The sequence below is a fragment of the Myripristis murdjan genome, chromosome 4, assembly GCF_902150065.1.
Source record: "Myripristis murdjan chromosome 4, fMyrMur1.1, whole genome shotgun sequence".
NCBI classification, from domain to species: Eukaryota; Metazoa; Chordata; class Actinopteri; order Holocentriformes; family Holocentridae; genus Myripristis; species Myripristis murdjan.
The window spans coordinates 5515597-5540132 of NC_043983.1; the positions used below are offsets into that span (position 1 = coordinate 5515597).

At 40.6% G+C, this 24536-nt stretch overlaps 1 protein-coding gene across 5 annotated transcripts in view; it reads right to left on the reverse strand.

Moving 5' to 3' along the window:
* Window positions 1-4974: 4974 nt before the first annotated feature.
* Window positions 4975-24536, reverse strand: part of tdrd5 (tudor domain containing 5) — a 28054-nt gene continuing 8492 nt past the window's right edge. For 2 of the 5 annotated variants that reach the window (XM_030048891.1, XM_030048892.1), the window contains exons 9-19: window positions 23396-23544; window positions 21537-21724; window positions 19747-19956; window positions 16194-16260; window positions 15336-15536; window positions 14607-14795; window positions 13597-13662; window positions 13249-13452; window positions 8208-8388; window positions 5755-5818; window positions 4975-5646 (exon numbers count right to left, since the gene is read on the reverse strand). In XM_030048891.1, coding sequence (XP_029904751.1) covers window positions 5610-5646; window positions 5755-5818; window positions 8208-8388; window positions 13249-13452; window positions 13597-13662; window positions 14607-14795; window positions 15336-15536; window positions 16194-16260; window positions 19747-19956; window positions 21537-21724; window positions 23396-23544 — 1556 coding nt within the window. In that variant the 3' untranslated portion in view covers window positions 4975-5609. The remainder of the gene's footprint in view (window positions 5647-5754; window positions 5819-8207; window positions 8389-13248; window positions 13453-13596; window positions 13663-14606; window positions 14796-15335; window positions 15537-16193; window positions 16261-19746; window positions 19957-21536; window positions 21725-23395; window positions 23545-24536) is intronic. The other 3 variants (XM_030048894.1, XM_030048893.1, XM_030048895.1) reach the window with 3 other exon arrangements.

Below are 24536 nucleotides of genomic sequence, written 5' to 3' on the forward strand. Positions count from 1 at the left end.
GCCTCGGCTGTAAATCAAAGCCATCAGATGTTCATGCTTCATTCAGCACACAGATGCTCTGCTGCTGTCGGCTGCTAATTCTACTGCAACCACATTACTCTCCTCCTTAATAAGGTTTAGTGTGCCTCTGCCCAGCTGAACTACCCCACCCCCCTTATTGGAGTTTAAATGAAGCATTACCCTGCAGTGTGTGTGTCTGTGTGTGTGTTATGGATTGTCTTTGTGCACATGCATTACAAAAAAGAAACCTGTGCGTGTGTCTGTGTGCATACTGAGTGTACACAAAGGTCAGTGGCTGTCGTGAGCTTGAGTTACAGTGCGAGGATGTGATTATACGTGTGCACATTAAGGACTGCCATTGTATACTTGCCATTATATGCAAAGTTAAAACAAACAAAACAAAAAAATCAGGAGATAATTGTATTTAGGAGTGAATGTGTGTGTGCGCTTCTGCAAGTGAGGGTCAGTAGTCGTGACTGAGTTTCTAAACAGGGAGACGTGCATGCAATGTGTGTATATACACACGACAGTTGTGTGTATGTACATGAGGGTTAATGAGTTGCACTGAGTTACTTAGTTAATCTCAATGCAATGAAATTAATGTCACAGTGTGAAGAAATTGAAAATGTGTGTAAAGGTGTGTACATGTGAGGTAATTCTGGGTACTGTGCAGTTGTGAGACCTGTTAAAAAAAAACTGCAAATGTATATATATGAATCTGTGCAGCTTAATGTTGTGGTGCTGAAGGATGAGGCGGGGCTACTTTCATTAGAGGCCTTTTAAAAGGCTAACCGGCTAAAGCAGTAAAGGTCACAGAGCCCGGCAGGACACAAACTAATGATCCAGTCTGTCGTTTGGCTTCTAATCCACAGGACGCTCTGCTCTGCCCTTTATTTACCCTGGGACATGCTGAACGCAAACCTCATCAGCACCAACCTGCTTCACATTCACACACATCCACTAACTGCTGGGAGCTGCCCAATGCATCCCCTACCATGCAGCTCTAGTTTCACCTTCAGCATTTATAATCATTTTCATGACAAAAACAGTAGTTTACAAAAAAGATTAAATGAAATAGAAACATTAAAAATGGTAATACAGTATAAAGTTTCAATAGATGAAAAAGGCATGCTAAACAGGTGAGTTTTTAACCACAAATAACATTACAAAAAAGAGTGTTTTGGAGACATTTTCCCACTTGGAAAACAAAACTAAAAGATGACTTACCGGTAGCCACATGTCTCTACGCCCCGTGTCTGATGTTCCTTGCGTTCCTTGGTCTTGGAGATGCAGCCCTCCTAGCGCCTCACTGACCAGTGAGAGAACCACAGTCATCGGCAACTATCTGAACTGAGAGACAGCTAAACAACGGCTGTGTCTGTCTGACGTGGTGCATGTTGCTTGCTTCAAATTCACAGTGCAGCTCTGTTTACTGTTAGCATTATAGCAGCGGTGTTGGCATTAGATATGTTCGCTAAACAAGCTTCATCTACTGAACCTAAATACTGTAACATAATCCAAGCAGTTGCTATTGTGGCTCCTTGAGGAGCTGCAGCTATCAAGGTCTCTTACTTTGAAGGGCAGTTTCACTTGTATGGAGGATACAAAGCAAATTTCGTTGTCATTTTCCATTCCTTTTTACATTCTCGTGGTGGCAAGTTTTCTCCCATAGACCTACTGATGTTTCTATGAAATGACCAATCACCATATTGGATTTGGCCAAAAAAAAATTACTTCAACATATGGCCATAGAGTTGGATTCTTACATGTACCATTACCCAGAAGTTTCTTCAGTGAATTGTGAGGGCTGCTCACGTCTGAAAAGTTCATGTGGGCTACAAAGTCACAGAGGACACATTCTGCCCAGAAAAAGGTATCAGTAAGAAGGCATCCTATCAGCCTGTCAACAACATTCAGTTTCCTTCCTTACTTCCTTTACTTTTAATTCAGTTTCAATTCAAGTAGCCTTGTTGTTTTATTTAACCAGGCAAGCCATTAAGAACAAATTCTTATTTACAATGGCGGCCTGACAAAAGGCAAAGCCTCTTGAGGGGAGGTGGAAGGGGCTGAAAAGAAAAGGCAAAAATGCAGCAGTCACATCCAGACGTTTCCGACACAGCCGTCCCAACAACTGCACAATTGACAACAAAAGACATGGATTCTAGCACACAAGCATTGAGCAGATAGCACACAGACAACAGCGTGAGGCAGTACAACGAGAGCAGCAAACACAAGCAGTGAGAAAACCAGGCCAAGTAAAACAAGAGAGCATGAGTATGGATGGGACAAACAGTAAGCAGCAGGCAGACAAAGGTTAGAGAACATTAGTGGGTCGGAAACATCTGCATGTGTCAGAGAGAATATCCATAACAGAGTCCTTGAAAGCTGATATGGGTATATAACTGTCCAGTATTTTGCTACCTTAATACACAAACACTGGCCCTGTTTCTTAAACTTTGTGCTGTCTCTTGTTCTACCTGCTATTTATTGCTTTATTAGCCCCATTCTTTTTCTTTTTTGTTTTTAAATTTCATCTCCATCTTTGCTGCTGAGCGCTCATTGCTGTGGCGTTTCTATACTGCACTTAGAGATCAGCTGTTAAACAAAGAGTATGGATGGTACTGCAACGGATTTTGATTATTGTTTTCTTATTTTCTCTTACTGAACTCTGAATTTTGGCACATGGTGCACTTTCCTTTGTCTGTTCTGCCAGCTGCCCAGTTTTTCACAGAGACCACATCACTTCCTGTGCCGCATAGGATTTCTCCCAGGGAAGACCTAGCAGACACTGTGTTCAGAGGGCAGACGAAGAAAAACTTAAATGAACTGGGTAAAGGCTGAATCCCTGCTGGGGTTAGAGCAGCCAGAAACAGGGAGCAGCAAAACAAAAATGGCATTAGCTTGACACACTTGGGTCCCGTTTCTTGGAGGTCGTGTTGTCTTGTTTATAATCGTTTCTTTGAGTCCTTTGCTTTCTATAAAACACAGTGATGATCCTGTGTTCAAAGTGCCCCATAAATAGACTTGACTGCTGCCGCCCCCCTCACAGTATTGAGGTTGAGGCAGCATTGCTGGTATGCTGATTGGTGGCAGCATCATGATTATTTCATTATGATCACAATTTATCCATGTGCTCTGACGGATTGTTTTGACAGATGGAGGTTTTTAAATGGTAGAGAGGACTGGAGTCTATATTGGGTTGTGTGGGTGGTTCCGCTAAATAACAGAAACAGATTGCAGCTCCATAACTGTCAGCTCTGCTCAGTGAAGTGCCGCAACTTGCAGCAACAAGCTTCACTGAGTTTGGAGATCTTCTGGTTGTCGTTTTGTTTTATTCATCGTTCCTGCATGCTGATCTTGTCTCTTTAGTCATTCATATTCCCTCTGAGACGAGGTTTTAAGGTGCCCCGTGCTCGCCTGCAGCCTCCGCGGAAATGACGAGTCATGCAGGTCAAAAACAGGAAGATGGGAGTCGGTATGAATAAATGAGGTTTGGGTGAGTCAGCAAGATGGTGCAGAGGATGGATTAGGTGGCCAGGTTGGGGTCAGGTCAAAGGTCACACACAGACAAAGTCCTGATGGGGTTAGGTAGGACCAGGGAAGAGAGGAAAAGCTGAAGGCTTGCATAATTAATTGATGAAAAATAACAATATTGACTGGTGCAATTTCCAAATTGCATCAGTCCCCCACCCTTCCATTCACCCCCCCAAAAAAGGAGATGATATTCCAAACAAGGTGTTAAGGTGTCCTGTAGATTCCTCGTTACAAATTGGATTATTCTAGCAGCAAAATGATTCAATCAGGGTTCAGCAGGGACACACAAGTAGAATGTAATAAACACAAGAAATAATACAATATAAGAGAACACAAAATGTTGTTGTGGGCAAACTGTGGGCTTATGTAACATTAATGCTGACAACACGGACAGATGGAAAAGAAATAAATAACCAGTGTGCATACACAATAACGGAACCATTCTAAAAATGTAAATGTAAGTATATATTTGTAAAAGTCAGGAGGTAGATATGTAAATTTACAGCAGTGCACATAATGTGTCAGTGTGCACTGTATTCACATTTTTCCCAGTGAACAATTTTGTGGGGCAACATTTTTCTTTTCTGTATTTGCTGAAGTAGCTTCTGGTGAATTTAAAGCAATGATAAATTGATAAATAAATCAATACATAAAAATCACCTTTGTGAAGTGATAATAATGCAATCTTATAAGCAAGAGCCTTTAAAATTTCAGGGATGCATTGTGTGGTCAGTTTTTCGGTTTCTTTTCCCAGCGAGTTTGATCTGCTCTGACAGATGTTGCGAGGAAGAGATTCTACTTCCACTGCCTCTGACCTGGGCTCGGCTGGTTGTGCAGCTCATGTAACAACTCAGAGTAATGAGATTGTTTAAAAACCATTCAGTGCCTCCCAGTTGAAAATGAAACTTTTGTCCAGCTGCTTTCTTTGATATTAAAATCCCAGTATATAAATAGGAGGTACTCTACTCTCAGTCTGTCAGTGATATGTGTAAACTGGCTTTGCACTGATGTTTGGGATGTTTTGGAGTGAATGCGATGATACTCAAAGTGAGGCTAGCTAAGGTCTGTGGAAGCCGTTCAGATGATGTTATTTCAGCCTCAGACGAGATGACAGCTCATCAGGATGGGTGACAGGTGTTGGGGCACGAACGTGACCAGCTGAGGCAGAAGATAACAGGGGTAATAATAGACTGAATGTGAGAGCTGCTGGTTGCCCGTGTGTGTATAACCTGATTTAACTTTTAATGAGTGAAGGCTGAGCTGAATAAATTTTGGAGTATCTAACATGAATTTTGCCCAAAGGTCAAAATTCACATTTTGGCCAGTATCTCTAAAACAAGGCAAAGCAGAGAGATGCAGCTAGCTGTTATGTTAATCCAGCAATGACAATAAACATCCACTCCTGGCGATTACTAAAACCACTCATTTCACTCAGTCCTAAAAGATTTCAGACTTATACAATTTTATTATCACTTCCAGAATGAATGTATCAAGTATTTCTTTGTTTTCTGAAAAGCTGAAACTAAGACACAATCATCCAATACCTGTAGGATTACATCACAAGCTGACTGCAGATATCACATCTGAAATATTAATACAATGATGCATTAAATGAAATTCAGTCTCAGAAAAAAAAAAAATACATCGCTTCCATGTTATTATCATATGACATCATTCTGAAATGTTTTCACTTTGTTCTACAGAGCAACATTAACATGTATAACAAAATTATTCTTGCAGTGGATGAAACAACAAAAAGATTTCCAGATAGCTGCTAAAAAAAAATGCTAAAACTCCAAAACCAAACTAAAAGTTCTGAAAAACAAAAATTCAGGTTAAAAGAGAACAGGCTTCCATTTCTTTTCATCTTTCAAGACCAAAATGTTTGAACAGTACAACGACAACACTGATATCAAACTGAAAAAAGGTATTATACATTTAACCTAGTCTGCATGAGATTAACATAGCCGGCAGTGTCTGCAGTGTTTGTGGGAACGTCGCTTGTTCCAACGTGAAGAAAAAGTACTTCTTATGAAACTGCTTGCCAGGTCAGAGTTTTTGGGTCAATGTACAACTTAGTTCTCAGCTGACAACATGTTCACAGACTGGATCCTGTTGAGTTTAAAGATATTAAATGATGAAGCTCAGAGGCAGGTTTTCTTTCCAAAGTGTATGTAACTGTACAACCATGGAGCTGAAAAGGGGACGGGGGTTACCTACCTGCCCCCAAACACAGGAAACAGGAAGCTGGAGTTGGGCCGCTGGAGGGGAGGCACCGACAAACCTGGACATCACAATCAAATACACAAAAATATGACTTACCAGAATATACTGTTAATAATACACTGTTACCAGAACTGAAAGCCTCTATATAGAAAGTTTTTCTTTTTATATCAATATATCAAACATTTTTATATCAATTAGTCAAGTTTCATCTTATCTTATGCGTCTCCATAGAACATTTATTTTAGTCTTGTGAAATTCTGATATCATTTACTGAAAAGTATGCTACTGAAATTGCCAAATGATGTCAACAACTGGTGACAACTTGCGGCATCAAACATCACTCTTTGTAGTCTCTGTGGCCACCCTTGAAAATCACTGGTATGGTCCTTTAATAGGTTTATAGGCATTGCGTGCTTGATGTTGCAGCTGACTGAACCAGCTCAGTACTCGAAGACTGTAGTGCTGATGCATCTTTCTTGCCCTGAATCCTGAGGCTTCACATTTGTTCTTGTTGGCCAAGTCACTGTCGATGCATCCTTGGTTGGCAGGTGAACTTCCTGCCAACCTTCAGAGTCAGCTGCACTGCAGCAAGAAGGTAATTAAGCAGAACACAACTGAATGCTTCTACTTTTACTGCTTCTATTTTTAATGCCTGATATTTTTAGCAGTTTGCGGCGTATTGGCTGCATTTTTGTCCTCAGAATGGATTATTCCTGAAGAATGATATCCAGGACAAATTATGTGCAAACAGATGAAGTATTACTGAACTAATACTGAAGTTTGGCAACTAGGCTGTTTTGATGTTGTTTTTCCTGGTGAAAATATCAAAGTGAATTTCAAATGAGATTTTATGTACGTCACTGTGACCAAAGGACAAAAAAGTTTTCTGATACAAACTGGCACAGAGACTGACAACAAGCATTGCACAGCGCACTATTAACAACTGCTTATAATCTAACAAGGTTTCAGCACATTTTCCACTTCAATATTCATTTGCAGACATTACTTATTAGACATTTTTATTTAAATTACTTCTCACCATTTTGTAACTTTAACTACAGACTGATAATATTGCTGACCCTCAGAATGCAAAACAATTTCCAATGTGATGCTTTTGTGCTTTCCATACTTAGAAAAAACTTGGAAATTGATTTTCAGTAGTGCTTCATACTGTCCAAACTTCCACAGAAGTTTCATGTTTCTGACTAGGTGCTCAACAGAAGGGAGTACTGAACACCAAAACAGAAATCTGCTGTGCAGTCAGACCCAGCAGCAGGTATATTTAAGTGCACTGTGGCAAGGGACAAGCATTGGCTTAGCCTTTGAATGTGGTAATGTGGATTTTTTTTTTTTTTTTTAGTTTTTATTTGAGTCAGGTTTCTGCAATGTCAGGATTCTGAGGGAAGCTAGCGAACGATTCTCAGAGCACGCAGGGAGTCAAAATACAAGGATGAGATGTGACTGTGAGGGCTGAAAAATATAGGGAATACCGTCAGCATATTGTCAAACTCTGTTTTACATTTCTGTGCTGTCGCTCTCTTTTTTCTCTCTCACACACAGACACAAGCAGCATATCTGATGTGATTGTTCTGTTTTTGTGTGCTTTGTGACACTCCTGCTTGCTAAAAGGGACTTGTGGATATATTTGACTTGACCCACTCCTCGCAGAGGGTTTTGCTTATTTCATTAATGCCGTCCAAATGAAAGCAGTGTGGAGTAGCAGTGTATCGATATCAGGACAAATGCAATGAAAGCAGCTCGTTGGGTCAAATAGCTCTGGTAACAGGTCTAATTGAATCTGTGTCAGTTTCTCAGTGCAAGACCATCCACTACTGGGAGCAGCAGGACAGAAATCAATACGTCCTCTCTGCATCCATGGACACACTCTAATTTCATTGAAGGCTTTTGCGCGGGTGTGTTTGTGTTGCAGTGGGAGAGAGAGAGAGAGAGAGAGAGAAAGAGAGAGAGGGAGAGAGAGAGAGAGAAAGAATGTATGTGCAGGTTAATGAAGGTCAGTGTGAAATTGTATTAGAAAACTAAAAGGTTTGTGTGAGAGAAAATGGGAGCACGAGCATGCTTTTATGAAATTTTTTTCCAAAATCAGACAACTACCATTTAAAGAAAGCGACACCTACCTATCACCTCTTACAAAATGATTAATAACACAATAATGATTAATAATTAATGACACAAACATTATGTAATTGGTAACTAAATCACCATTTGCTTGGACAAACAGTAAACCGTGGGGACCTGAAATAATTAATAAGTCACTGCACAACTTCTGTATTTGAAACACATCATAATGAAACAAATTCAATGACATAAGTGTAGGTAGTAGCTTAAGGTTGAATCATGACTGAATTATATCAATAATCAATAGAGAGCAAAAAAGTGACCATTGTTCATATTAGACATGAAATGTTCTTATTACTGTATGTTCATACCGTGAAAGCAGCCCTGAACTTGTCCCAGGTCAGGGATGTGGAGGCTCAGTGTCCTCAGGATGGGGGGCACTGTGGCTTTAGAGGGGGTGGTGATCCCATCCAACTCCGCCCCTGAACCAGGACTGCTGTTAGTGTTGGTGTCACTGTCGGAGGTGGGTAAAGCAGGAGGCTGGGAAAGTGTCTAAGAACAGAGAAAGGTGTGTTTGTACTTATTAAATAGGGGTTCTAAGTGCTTCAAATTTCAGTCCTTTACTTTTGTCAGTTTGTGACTTAAGAAATGTGAAATTGAAATATGATACAGGGTGATTAATTCACAATAAATATATAAATGCAATATACAAGAGCAATTTGCAATATCCATAACTTGAATGTGATCAGCAACATTATAGATCAGTGGTTCTCACATGGGGGTACGCATACCCCTAGGGGTATGTTGGAGTACTGCAGGGGGTACGTGAGACTTTTGTTAAAAATGTTAATTTAGATAGTGAAAGTATAGGTCATGCATAATTCCTAAAATAACTAGCCTATGCCAGCCTATAATAAGTGTAAAAACTATAAACTATAAAAAATGTATGTATTTGTTCACTTGGACAAAAATCCAGAAAATGGATTTGTGGTAGAAACACAGCAGCGATACAGCTGAAAACAAGAAAAAAGAAGTGAAAAAGAAGCTAAAACAAGGCAGTGTGTTTCCTGAAAACCAGCAAACAGAAAAATGTGAGTGTGCTTTTCCATCTGTGTGTTTTGAAACCTCGGAGGAGCTGGGCAGAAGCGCGCCATCAGGCCTTGACTGTGACCTGATAATTTCACTAATGAACACACCGGGATGAGGAGATAAATGCAGCGTGCTTTCTGCCAATTAACAATTAAGACAGCAGTGCAATGGACTGTCCCCTGGGGGTGGAACTGAAGGTGGAGGGCTGACAAATGACAAACAAGGGATGAGGCAACAAGGCAACAGAGGACTGTCAGAGCCTGGCAAGAATGATGAGGGGTTTGGGAGTGGAAAGTAGCTGCTGCAAGGCCGAGGCTGGCAGGACAGCTAAGACAAAATGACTGCCAAGCAGGTTAACCAGATCACTTGATGATATCAAAGCTTTAGGTGAAGGGTGTATTGGTTCTCAATGGCCATGTACACAGTGCAGCTAAACACTGCTGTCTCCAGTCTAACATGTCCCACACATAGAGGGGATTCATTCGCATTCATAAATACAATGGCCACCCTGAAAATTTTACAGCTAGGGTACAGCTAACTATAGGTTTGTGGGGACTTCAGTTCAGTGTGTTCTACATTTTCTGTCTTCCATGATGCATTTGAGGTGATATCTAATGGCCATAGCGTTATTATACAGCAAAACAACTTGAGCACTAAGAGGTAGGATCCCAGAAGTTCACCTGCCAACCAAGGATGCATCGACAGTGACTTGGCCAACAAGAACAAATGTGAAGCCTCAGGATTCAGGGCAAGAAAGATGCATCAGCACTACAGTCTTCGAGTACTGAAGCTGGTTCAGTCAGCTGCAACATCAAGCACACAATGCCTATAAACCTATTAAAGGACCATACCAGTGATTTTCAATGTTTTGCCCACTGACTACCACATTTTCCATGGCAACAAACCATTTTGCAAATCTTGAGGGTGTACAATAAATTTCAAAACAATCAAAATCCCTCACTTTTCAAATTAGAATATTTGGTTGAAACACCCACCTTATAATGTTCTGCTTCTGCAGCTGACACAGTCGTCAACATTCATAAGTCATAGAACTGATAACCGGCTGTACAAGACATTTCCCTGGGGGCTATTTTCCAGCAGAGAAATTGTGACCCTCCTGCCATTTTTAAATCATCAAAACCCAACAGTGCTGCAGCTTTTAGGAAAATGAATGTGGACGACTTCATTACAGTGATGCAATACTGGTGTGAAAAAAGGTTTGATGTCTCGTAAAGGTCATTTTCATATAATAGGGGAATGAATGGAACCCATCCTGTTACTGGTTGGAGGGGCGTCCTCGGGGGGACCAGCCTGCAACCACACAGTTGGTAGCTGGTATTAGTTCATTGTGTGCCAACCATCATTAAACATCAGCCACAAAAAGAAGAGGAAGAGTAACCAACCACAGGCCATGTATAGAGCAGCAGGGTTGGTTTGCATAACACAGAGTGCTCCAGGATGATAGCAGAAGAGAGAAATGTCCCACTCAGATTCTTCAGCCGAGGGTTTACAAAAAAGTGCCACAAATCAGGTTCTAGAGGATAAAGCTCGTTGTCAAGTCATTGGAAAGGCATCACATAAGCGGAGGAAAACTTGTAGCCTGAAAACCTCCAATCAATTCATGACCGATGAGGAGCTGCCATTCTTTCTGTTACACTAGTGAGTAAATTCAAAGCATGTGGTCCGAGTAAAAAGGTCACACAGGAGTAAAATTGTTTTCCTGTCTTTCCCAACCCCAATTTATTTCTATCCAGCCAATCCCAGTCCTGTGACTGCTGCCATATAGTCAAACTCATCCCGTTTACCCCTGAACCAAGAACAATCCTGATTATTTCATTTCATGTTGTGCAATTACACAATGCAATGCAATCTGATTACAACATACACAAAACTTAGTTCAATGCTACACATTTTTTTTTTTTTGTAACTTACACTGAGGAGTTCATTGCCCTTCCTTCTCTTTTCCTGTCAGATAAGAATTTATGAAGCACAGCTTGTTGTAATTGATCAAGAGGCAGCAATTACAGTAACACTGACTGTAGCTCCGTGATTACATTGATTACATGTTGCACTCACACCCCCCTTTATTTTGCCAATCACAACAACAAAATGGAATACTACTGTCCTCCAGTTTAAAAACCTGCAGATGCAAACAAACTCTCACTTATGTTGTTGCGATGGTCTACACAACCGCTGCGCTCTGTGAGTAAAATCAATTCCGGATTCAGACTTTGCAAATTGGCTGAGGGTTGAATCAAGAGAGACCCTTTAAACTTTAACTGACAAAAATGTGGAATAAGCACAAAATCAACCACCAAATTACGTGCTTATTCCATGTTTTTTTGTCAGATGAGTCTACAGCGTCTTCCGTTGAACTGACTCCTGGCAGTGTTGCATAGTGCACCTTTAAGGTAAGTACTCTATTCTTGTGTTTGTGAAAACTTGGAAAAAATATACTCTCTTTGGATGCAAGTATCAGGCTTCTGCATTCATGACTCGATAGTCATCTCTGGTCAGGCAGTGATGCACCAACTGGGCAGACTACACACTTGACCATGGACAGTGAATACAAAGAAAACTTCCCAGAAAACCTTATTAGGAAAAAAGAAAGGAAGAAACCATGGGCGAACCAAGCAGAGGCAGAGTGTACCACATGTGATGGGAAAGTCAAAATATATGGTAACATGGACAATGAGGATGACGTAATGACAAATTTCCAAAGAAGCGCGGGCAGCACCCGTGCCCACAGTCAGGTAAAGGCACTGCGTCAGAGATGGGACTCTGGCCAGCACTGACATCTACAGAAGCTAAAACAGCAGGAGCTGAAGCAGCATCTTCGTCCACTGCCAGATGGAAACACTCCATCTAAGACCGGACTAATGTCCTCAGAAGCAAGGACAGCCCCCATGTCCACAGCCAGACAGAAGACACGATGCTGGTGTCTGAGAAACATTTTACATGCAGTGATATGCATTTTGTACTCATGAGTTTTTGTTAATTTTACAATTTGGCCTATAACTCTTTCTGCCTGATGGGCAAAATAATTTAATTTAATCCAGCCCTCAGACATACATCATGATTTATAGTTTAATCCAAGCCCCCTTGCCAAATTTTTGCTTGTACCGCAAAACAAATTCTTTCGTTTATTTCACAAAGGTGCTGCGCTATGCACCAACAAGCCTGTAGATGGCAGTGTAAGATATGTGTTGGGTTTAGCTTGACATGGAACACTACTCGTTATTTGCTGTGTGCATGGTGCAGGCTGCAACTAAATAACAAAGTAAAAGCTTTCAAAACAAGCTGAGTAGCTTTGTTTTGTTCAAGAGGCAGGTAAGCGATGAGATGTTTTCCCACTTCCCGAGGAGTTTCTCCACAGAGAGAGCAGTGAAACAGTTTCACTATTACTTTTTTGACTAGAACGTAGCCCAATGAGAGAATGTATAAGAAAGATTGGATTGAAAAAGGAACCTCCTGGTTACCAGATGACTGCTCTACCATCTGAGTCAACAGGAAGAATGATGAGTGTGATAGGCTAGCCTATGGACACTATGAAAGCTTTTTTGTCATTCTTTTATTTTTTTTAATGTCATTATTTTTTGGGGGGTGGAGGAGGTGGGGGGTTATTTGTGTGTGAGTGGGACCGTGTTCGTTCCCTGTTGCCCCTGGTGACTGATGTCAATGTCAGTCTTGCACAGGTGTTATGATCAATTTATAGATCTGTGTTGAGGTGTCACTGCTGTTGTGCTGTACTGGCCAACATGGAGTGTAGAAATTTTGAGATATTTATTTGGTGACGTAATACAGTCTGAATAATTTGGAGATGAGCGGCAACAGAAGAAGAAAAAAAAAAAAAAACTACAAACCTCCTGACTGCAAGCCAGTTGAAGATAGACAACAACCAGTATCATGTTAAATTCACTCTCAGTGGAATTAAACTCAGAAAACATGGAAGCAACACAAAGTGGTCTAGCAGACCAAACAAAGATCTTCGAGTCTTGCGTCGTCCAATGCACAGCTACATTTCTGGAGATGTGCGGTAGGCCATGGCAGCAGTCTCTGTGGGCTATGCAGGACCAACAGTAACGTAAAGCATAGCTACAGCGGCATTTAGATACAGAACTATAAACTAGAATAGAACTATACAGTGACCTTCAGCAGTGGCTAGTTTGTTGCTAACATTTGTGTGGCTTCAACAATTAAATCCAAACCTTGCACTGCAGTTTCACAAGACTACTGAACCATCTGGAGATCACATGAAAGTGAATGATCCTTTAACAGCTATAACATAGACTGTGTATGTAATCAGAATTAAAGTCAGCTTACTTTCAGATCAGCTCCACAGTCAGCAGGGCTTGTCCTGGTCTGGATAAGATCTGGAGGGGCGGACGTGCTGGTGGTGTGGGGAGAGGCAGGGGGGCTGGAAGGTTTGATAAGAGGTGGCTCTGGGGCCCAGATTTCATCCCATTTACTAGAGCTGAGAAAGGTTTCTTTATTCAGCAGGCCTCTGAATGGGTTGGCATTCTGATTCTGCAATGAACAAGAAACCTAATGGGAGGATTGTTCACACTTTTCTGGTGTTTCTAACAGTAAAAAAGCTCAAGATCAACAGCAGTTATGCTGTTAATGTAAAGGTGATTTATTTCCACATTTTCTATTGGCTGTAGCTGATACCTGGGTGTGGGGGCTGACCTCGCTGTTTTTGATGAACTCCAGGCCTGGCAGCTCTTCCTCTTGTACCTGAGACACAAAGAAACTTCCTCCACATTCATATTGAAACAACAAAGTGGACTGGGCAGTTGTTAACACATCTCCTGCAATTTTTATATGTGACCATTCTCCAACCTGACATTTTGTTTGTTTGGCCATCTGTCCACTACATTTATGATTTTGACAAAAATTTGGAAAATGATTCATCTCATCACTGTGTTCAGACATTTTTTCAATTACAGTGACTGGCCTAACAGAAGTACTTCAGTATGGATAAATAAAAAAGAAAATATCTTGTCCACTGCAGTGGTTCATTTAGGTAGAGCAATACTGTACAACCCTGGTTCCTGTAAGTTCAGTCCAAGCACATCCCACTTCTCAACATGATACCAACAATATCTAATAATCCAAAGGGCATGAAACAGCCCATTGAGTGGTTGTGCTTTCTTTAATGGCCAACAAGCTCAGAGCAGAAGAGTGTGAACAGATGTGACCTTCCAACAGTGTGCCGATACCTTCAGCAGGGATGGAATAAACAGAGAAACACAAAACCCCCCGCCCCATCCCCCATCGTAATTCTGCAAGTACATGGTTTGTGTTTTATGTGTGTTGCTGGATGCTGCAGTGGGCCCTGCAGCACTGACAGTATGGCTGGCAAGATAAGAGCTATGGACAGCGCTTAATAAAGCTTAGTTTCAGCTACAGTAAGAGAAAGAAAGAGAGAGAGAGAGAGAGAGAGAGAGAGAGAGAGAGAAACAGAGAGAGAAACAGAGAGAGAAACAGAGAGAGAGAGAAAGGGAGAGAGAGAGAGAGAGAGAGAGAGAGAGAGAGAAATGGAGAGAGAGAAAATGTGAGCGAGCAGTCCTAAAGGAAACCAATTGAGAGAAAAAACAGTAAATCCATCACTAACACCCATGTAACTCAATCCTCCAACTCAAGTATTCTGTTCAGTTGTACTGCACAAAAGTATTTACATAGTGTGTCTGTGTGTCTGTGTGTGTCCACACAGGTGTGCTGCAGACAACCTGCACCATGTCTGAGGGAGAGTGCTGAGATGTGACTGGCTGCTCGTTGGTGGGCGTGGCCTGTTCATCCTCCTCCATCTTCAATTCAAACAGCCCCTCCCTGAGGTACAGGCTCACTGGGCTGAACTGAGCACACAGCTGAGGGCAGACAATAAACAGAAACACTATGAGTATATTTGTGATGAACGGATCAAAGTCAAAGTTCAAAGTGTCACGACTTACCTATATGTTATTCTTTTGAGAATTGATACCAACAGCAAAAGTAACACCTTAACAGTTGATGGTCAATGCATTTTTAATTTATCATTTTTATAACTAGATGTTTATTAATCTAGAGTCTAAAGTAATAAATTCTAGAGTCTAGACTCTATTACTCTTACAATTTCCCTAAGACTCATCTATTTTTTTCCACCACTGGAAGCTGACCTTAATGTGATTAATTTATTATTTAGTCATCATTTGCTCTTACCGAAGACATTTCAAGATTTGGCCTATTCATATCTGCATTTATCATATTAATTCAAATGATGAAAAAATGCACCCATTTCATGCTGGTATGTGAGTGGTTTTTTAGACCCTCTCCTTCATCCAAATAAATTGCACTGTTGTGTGTGTGTGTGTGTGTGTGTGTGAGAGAGAGAGAGAGAGAGAGAGAGAGAAAGAGGAAGAAAAACTGACTTTTGCACTGGCTGCAGGGCTGCAGGCAGTCCCGTGGCCCAGGCTCAGCAGGACAGTGTGGATATAGATGTCATTGTCGGTGTGTGTGTCACACAGGTAGAGCTGCAGCACGTCTCCACTGTAGCTGTCCAGAGCGCCCACCAGGGAGCGGTCACAGCACAGATTCTGGAAGAAAGATGTGGCCTCGGCACTCCAGCTATCCTGAAAGAAAGAACACCACCACTCAGATGGTGTAATTCTGTAGGTTGTAACTTAGCTTTTTTTTAAATACACTATATCATCAGGAAAATTGAGCTCTGGCAACAAAACATGTCTAAACAAATGTTAAGTACTTGCTTATTATAGTTCCCTTGTAGATTAGCTTTTTTGTTTGCAAAAATCAATATTAAAGCTAACTGAACTGGCAGAGATGATGGATGTATTCTAACCTCTGGAATAAAACATAGCACATATATCATGGATTAAACATAGCAGATATATCATGGATATCCATCCAACACAGCCATTATTTTTTTTTATCATTATTCCCAAACCCTATTCTACTGTATATTCCACAGTGGTTTTGGTCTTCTCACCAAAATGCAGAGATTTACTGAATACACAACGATGCAAAACAACAATACCAACTTTGGCTCTCTATTGATAAAGCCCCACTTTACTTTACTGCATTCTTGCATTGCTACTACTCAGAAAATGTCTGTGGTATTAATGCAGGATAGCTGCAAGTGAAATGCATGAAGGGGATTTTCACATAATGACTAATAATGGCTGCAACTGAGGAAATAAGTGTAATTTTACCCAAGGGCTCAAAGGGGTCAAATAAACTGAATATACAGTCTCAAATATCATCAGACTTACACTGGTGGGTTTGATTCCAGCAAGGGATGATGGGACAGCTTGTGCTGGCAGAACAGAGTAACAGGACCTGAAACAGTAGAGAGCAGAGCAAACACTACCACCTCTCTCATTCATTAAAAAGAACCAAGTGTGGTTTATATTACATTCACAAAGTGCAAACTCCACATCTCAGCCAAGCTTTGCGGTGTCTTGGTTGGTGCCCATAGTAGTAATAATAGCAATAATGATAATAGTAATAACAATATACCGATACCGATATACAGACATATTTTTTCCACCTTACTGCAGAGGACATCAAGTCTCTCCTGCAGTAGAATTAACATTTAATTATGCCTGCTCTTAGTGTGGAGGCGCACTGGCAGATGCAGAAATAAAATATGCTTTTCAAAATGTATACATTCCACTGGGCAAAATAAGAAAACTACCTCAACTTATGTTATGTAAAACATAACATACATATTTTTATAAAACATTTTCTTGCAAACAAAACTCATCATCCTACTGAAACAGGCTTGGATGATGCTCTACCTGAGAAAATCCTGACAACAGCTACTACCAGAGCAGATCTGACCTATTTAACATATTGACATCATATGGGCAGAACTCTTCATTTTGGGGTGATACTGATATTTCATTTGTAAAGCCAATATCGGCAATGTCATGCCAATGACATTGTGTATCCCTATTTCTTTTACAGTAGTGTTTTAATAAATGACTGTATTTATTAGAATACTGATTCTTTTTTGATCAGTCCGCTAATACACTATATTACCAAAAGTATTCGCTCACCTGCCTTTACTCATATTATGAACTGAAGTGCCATCCCATTCCTAACCCATAGAGTTCAATATGATGTCGGTCCACCTTTTGCAGCTATTACAGCTTCAACTCTTCTGGGAAGACTGTCCACAAGGTTGAGGAGAGAGTTTATAGGAATTTTTGACCATTCTTCCAAAAGCGCATTGGTGAGGTCACACACTGATGTTGGTCGAGAAGGCCTGGCTCTCAGTCTCCGCTCTAATTCATCCCAAAGGTGTTCTATCGGGTTCAGGTCAGGACTCTGTGCAGGCCAGTCAAGTTCATCCACACCAGACTCTGTCATCCATGTCTTTATGGACCTTGCTTTGTGCACTGGTGCACAGTCATGTTGGAAGAGGAAGGGGCCCGCTCCAAACTGTTCCCACAAGGTTGGGAGCATGGAATTGTCCAAAATGTTTTGGTATCCTGAAGCATTCAAAGTTCCTTTCACTGGAACTAAGGGGCCAAGCCCAGCTCCTGAAAAACAACCCCACACCATAATTCCTCCTCCACCAAATTTCACAGTCGGCACAATGCAGTCTGAAATGTACCGTTCTCCTGGCAACCTCCAAACCCAGACTCGTCCATCAGATTGCCAGATGGAAAAGCGTGATTCATCACTCCAGAGAACGTGTCTCCACTGCTCTAGAGGCCAGTGGCGGCGTGCTTTACACCATTGCATCCGACGCTTTGCATTGCACTTGGTGATGTGTGGCTTGGCTGCAGCTGCTCGGCCATGGAAACCCATTCCATGAAGCTCTCTGCGTACTGTACTTGGGCTAATCTGAAGGTCACATGAAGTTTGTAGCTCTGTAGCAATTGACTGTGCAGAAAGTCGGCGACCTCTTTGCACTATGCCCTTCAGCATCCGCTGACCCCTCTCCGTCACTTTACGTGGCCTACCACTTCGTGGCTGAGTTGCTGTTGTTCCCAAACGCTTCCATTTTGTTATAATAGAGCTGACAGTTGACTGTGGAATATTTAGGAGCGAGGAAATTTCACGACTGGATTTGTTGCACAGGTGGCATCCTATGACAGTTCCACGCTGGAATTCACTGAGCTCCTGAGAGCGGCCCATTCTTTCACAAATGTCTTGTTTCACAGTCTGCATGCCTGAGTGCTTGATTTTATACACCTGTGGCCAGGCCAAGTGATTAGGACACCTGATTCTGATCATTTGAATGGGTGAGCGAATATTTTTGGTAATATAGTGTATAACAACTAATTTTTTGATTGACTGATCTGGGGTGGGGGTGGAGCACTGCTGCTTCAATGTATAATTTCTTTACATTGAGAGAGAACAGCTGAACATGTTCAACTGATGACACGTCAGTAGAATAGTTGTTTACATTGGGAGAAATGATGCACAGTTAATGGAAACATGGTATATTTTCACAAGAAAATAAAAAAAGAATTGGGAAAATAACCTTGTGGCTCTTGATTTTGATTCAAATAAGAGGTGAGCCTTATTTGGTAGGTTGTTGGTGGCTTTGCCAGATTATTTTTCAATAACTTTGCTTACAACAACACAGCTAATTAAAACATTTTGTCGCCGTCCTAGGAAGAAAATTGGCCCGCCAGCACTGGCGTGTTCAACAGAAAACAGGCCAAAATCACGTTGCTCTTCATCCTCACCCTCTGTTTCAGTGGTCACCAGCAGGTGAAAGCCAACCCCAGATTCTCTCTCACCATGGAACGAGCACAGACATTGCAAGTGCTCAGTGTCGTGTGATAACCATAGTCTAACATATTACCATAGTGGGTTTAACCCACCATGGTCAAAACTTGTAAATGAAACCCAGGTGAGGAGTACAGCAGTAACACCAACAAAAACAGCTACAAATAAAATAAAATACAATTAGATAGATAGATAGATAGATTAAAAACAGAGTGATATTGATCAATTCTATAATAAATATGTAATCAAATTCTATAATACATGTGTAATCCATCTAGCTGCATTTCAGTGTTTCTCATAAATAGAGTATATTTTGGCAGCCAACCAAAATAGATTTTCTAAAAATGTGTGTGCGCACACCTGCAAGCAGTTCCCTTTAATAAATCACAACTCTACCTGAAATGTAGTGTATGTGCCAGAGTTCAACTTCCACCCTGTGGACGCCCACAATTAGCCATATTTGGTCAATAAACGCATGTCATGAATGCTGATTATATGCATACTGAAGAGTTTGTCCACTCATCTTGTTTTCGGGAGAAAGCTGCCCAATGGGAGCGCACAACAAAGTGAGAATTCAAAGACCAATGTAAAAATTGTCATGAAGAGGTTGAAAGGAGACGTATGTATTTCTTTATTTTTACTGTCATTATACTTTTTATTTAAATACTACTGCATGATCCTGATGTTTGGACTTTCAGATTAATTAATTAAGTCAGATGGTGTTCATGCGCAATGATGCTCTGATAGCCAGTGATACAGTATCTTCATGTTTGGGTCTTTGATATCAATTGAGTGAAAACAGGGTTTGAAAATTATTTTGTGAGCTGCTTTGCCCATACACGTGCTTACATTCTCCCTGTTTTTTCAGATCCCAACTTGTATATGGAAAGTGGCATATGTCTCTTTCACACCACCTTTTGTGCATATGCGATAAATGAGGCCTCAAAGTTACACACTGGGGGAAACACAATGTCTACATTTCAGAGCATATGTGATTAAAATATGATATCAACAATGCTACAATATCTGTCTAGACAAATAAGATTTTGGATGTTTGTGAAACTGATTTGACCTTACTTGAGGAATTTGAGGTTGGCTCTCTGCACCACAGCCAGGTCTCCAAAGTCAACAAAGTACACCTCAACCTGAGTGGAGCTGATCACCCGGTGGATCACCACCCGGTAGAACCACATGCCTTTGGGTGACACGCAGCAGACCTGGCCGCGCCGGACAAATTGTTCTGGGAGGGAGTAGCGCTCTGACACCTCATGACAGTTGTAACAGCGCCTGAAGAAAACAGAGAACAAGGTTACATGAAAAATTAAGCAGGATTACGTAATTAAATTAAACAGGTTACTTTGTTACTTTGCACAAGCTACATCCACTACCTCCACTGTTTGCTTAGCATTCAACCTCTGCTTCTTTGAATGATGGAGCCCAGAGACAGTAAGACTCAAATCTCCCCCTCTACTCAGCCAAAACAAATTGCACCAGTAACTTAAGCTTTAGGCGATGACTCCTGTATCATATGGCATAGATGTTTTAATAGGAATGTAAAGAGAACCGATACTTTGGTACCAAGTCCATGCCAATTATCCAAAAATATGACGGTACCCATTTTTCTATGGCACCGTAGGTACCGCAGGTACCGCAGGTATCAGAAGTATTTATTTAGATTTAGTATTTAGGCTGTAGCATATTCTTTCGGAACTGATGGGGGCAGTATACATATGATTTACATTTGTTCAAGAGTGTGCCGAAGAGGAGACAAACATGTGAAAGATGGCTCCTCCAGGTGCAGGTGGAGGAGCTCAGGGGATAATAACAAATTCGCAAAAAAAAAAAAAAAATGCAAACAGTACCATTGAAGTTTCCCATTAAAATGGTTGTTTCTTTTTCTAATTATGAGTCTACTTATTATTTCCATATTTAGCTAATCTCTCTGCTGGATACTACAACTGAAATTCTGTGCAATCTAAAAAGTTGCTATTTAAGCACAGCTGAGTTATTGTCTGTTTTAAATACTTGAAGGATGAAATACTTGAATGTTCAACAGATTTTAATAAAGGAGTAAATGTTGAACTATATGGTATTTTTTTCTTTTCTTTCCTTTTTTATTTACTGTGGTATTGAAACAGGTATCAAGAATCATGGAAATTCACTGGTACTGGTATTGACTACTTAATTTCTAGTATCATGACAACCCTATTTCTTAAAAAAAATTTTCCTTCTTGGTTTGAGACAGATCCACTGTACATACTGGTTCTAATTTCCATGTCAGTAACTATTCAATTTTTTTTTTTAATTTTATGGAAAATATTTTTTGTTATTTCTCAAAAAATTGGTCCAATTGGGCAATTTTGTATAAAACATAGATGCACTTCTTAGATTACAGTGACTACTCCGAATATGAAATTAAAGTGTTACAATCAATGTATAGGATGGTCCCACAGAGTGTCAAACCATAAATGATCAAGAAAACTTTACAATAACCGTTGTTTTTTATCATTACTTGTGCAAATCTAATTAAATCAGAAACTAACTTTTACACACAGATTTTTTTTGCCTACATTATGGCTATTCAAAACAGCAATGAACTTGGGTACCCATTTACCCAAATAACAATCAACATCAAACATCAAACATCAAACATCAAAGCTAACCCTTTTCCAGACTAGGGTTTAGAGAGCCCTGTAACAAGGGTGGGGAGATCCTGCATTCTAAGGTGAAAGTGTGAAATGATTGTTAGTTCAGGGCTAATGCAGGTTAGCCCAGGTCTAATGCTAACAGGGGTGTTAGCCCAGGGCTAAGAAGGGCCTACGCCCAGGGGTAAGTGTAGAGTGAAAAGGGCTCATCTTGTGTGCTACCTCATTTCAATCATCATGTCCTCCATGGCTCGGGCCTCCTCACTTTCATTGAAGCGGATGTAAAAATGTCCAGGTGATTCGACCTGCTCCACCAGGACAGCCACCAATTCCTGGGGGTAATGGCGCGTTGGCGGTTTGAGATGTTCACCCTGCAGAGCGTCCAGTGGCACTGCTGACCTGCATTGCACCTACAGGATGGAATAAATCTCATTTCTCCCTCAGTTTCTGAATTGTCTTAAAAGTTTTGTTTTCAACATGATGTGTACTCAATAGTCGCTGGACAGTTTAACTGTCTAGACTATATCATTCTGCAGCTCAACATTATTCTAAAACGACATCTAAAATTACAATATAGCTTACTGTATCAGCTTTCTTGCAGAATAACAAATACAGAGAGAAAGGCAGTGCAAAGGTCATGAAAGAAATAATCTAAGATTTGAAACTTGATTGATACTGTAATCATCAAAATATTACGGTATTAGCGCTGCTCAAGCTGTAAGAATGCACCAATATTACTTGACTCAAATCATCAAAAATCAATCAAAACTTTATTTGTAGAGCACTTTTCATACATGATGTAGCACAAAGTGCTTTACATGTTAAAAACACCCCCTGCCCCCTGCCCCCCACCCCAACCTCTAGACCCCCACCCCAAGATTCTCTCTCACACACACAGATACGCACACGCACGCACGCACGCACGCACACGCATATCATGTGATCACCTCTTTGTTTGACAGGCCAACTATTCTGTATTCATTCTCACTGAACACAGAATATTGAGAATGTATTCATTCACAATGAATACAACTGCAGGCATAGGAAATTTTAATCTGTAGTAATTTTCAGTTAAACTGGTTGTAATCTTTTGATCAGGTGACTTGCCTTGACTCAGCACAGATGTGGGGATATCATGCTAAATGTGAAATGGAAATGAGAGTGGGGGTGTACAAGCATTAAACTGTCGTCACATATGGATTTGGACTAAGTAACATGTTGACTGAGTTTTTGCCCAGTTCATAAAAATTTAAATACCTGGAGATCAGGATAACCAATAGGACTAAAGCAGAGGTGAAAGCAGACTTAAGTTCTTGCCAGTAGTACTACCCCAACCTTCAACCTTGTTCTCCTCCTGCCCCGAGCTTCATGCATTATGCTTGAACACACATACAATATTTATTGCCACACAATAATTTGTGAATGTGGACAAAACTTTCAAAATTAAAACAATTTGTTTTGTTTTGGTAATTTTCCAGCCAACCACAAAAATGTTTGGAATTTCGGTGGAATCATTTATCATTTGTCCTTTCCCAGTGCAAATGACATCAACACATGGGTTGGTTATGAGAAAATTGAAAGTACAGGAACAATTAATCAAATGTACTCTTCCCAGTAATGTGTGTGTTTAGGAAGTAAAGATGCGCACAATTATGCAAGAGTTACAAAACAATCCAGAAGTCTCAAAGCTTGTTTGAGTTGTTGGAATAAAACTAAACATCATGAAACAGCACGACTTATTTTGTCTGTCAATTAACTTGGGGGATTTTTGCTAGAAATGACTGCCTGTCAAAAACCCAGAGCACTCAATACCAATCGGGCTGTGATGGGCACAAACACACTGGGACACTTTATAAGAAACCTAACTATTGTTCATGTTGACTTAATGTTAGCAGATGTGTTTTCCTGCTAGAAAGGCAATTGCAATGGGGTTTTGGTAGGCAGCTTCTGTTACCTCTTCCCGGTACTGTGTAGTGACAGTGGCAATCTTTCAATGGTACAGAGTACTGGACTGCACAGGCTTACTTTCAACCCTGGACAAAGGCTAGTTAAAATAAAGAGTTAATGAGACATTGTTCAACCTGCTGGAGCGTCTTTGTGTTGCTATTGATGTCCAGCTCCTGGTTCTGTTCATCTGATCCAGAGTTATCTCCCTCAACTTTGCCCTCCCAGGGAGATTCTCCACAGCTGAAGTAGTAGCTCTTAAGCGGCTGCTTGTGTTGCTGCTCACCTGAACATGCAAAATTACAGGAAATAAAAGTTTCCTCAATCAGTCAGGACTGCCACATACCCAAACTCTCAAGGCAGGGAAAAAGAAGTTTCTAACAACAGAGTGCAGATCATTTTTTCAACTAGATTTTTTTTTTTTTTTATGTGCATGTGCAGGAAAAGAGAGTAGATAAGGAAACTGTAGACAGACTATTTTTGCATACTGTGGGCCTTTCACAGTCTTAGAGTTGCATAAACTGGGTTTAACTGGAAAGCTGAGATTCTTGTAGATTCATTGAGCCCAATTTTATTAATGTGTGATGATGTTAGCCCCCATAGTAGCCATTTCATTATAAAGAGACCGTTATTTTTTTTTTTTTTAAACTTGACGCACTGTATAAAATGACCTGTTGTGACCTCTAAGTTAAAACTAACTAAAGAGAAGGGCAATTAGAGGATGTATGGTTTTTCAGGTGTACTGACAATAAGGAGGAACAGAATACTCCCATCCAATTGCTGTACAATACCATTCTTACAGGAATTCCCAAAACTTCATGCTACCAAATCAAAGCATGAATTTTTCTGTGGTGTTATGTGCTTCTATGGTGGTCTTGGTGTTCTAATGTGGTATTTTGGAGGGATTTTTGACCATGATTGTCAATTCTTGAGTTGTCAAAAATGGTTATGTTTTGCACAAGACCTGTGGTATTAACCCAAATGGTTTCAATCCACATGGTATCAGTACAAAAAACAACTTCAGAATTAGGCATGGGAATAGCCATCATATACTTCCAGCATAATGTTCTAAACCCTTATACACTCTAAACTTTAAAAATCTAAATAGTACTTAACTAAAACACAATGTGTATTACAGAATTATGACTAGAATAATTCTGAAATGACACTAAGTGCTGAGCTGCATCTTAAATTAATCTTCAGGTTCCCAGTTTTCAGATGATGAATACCACTTCTATCCGGCATCCACCGGTGACCTCTGATCCTCTGCCGCTCAAG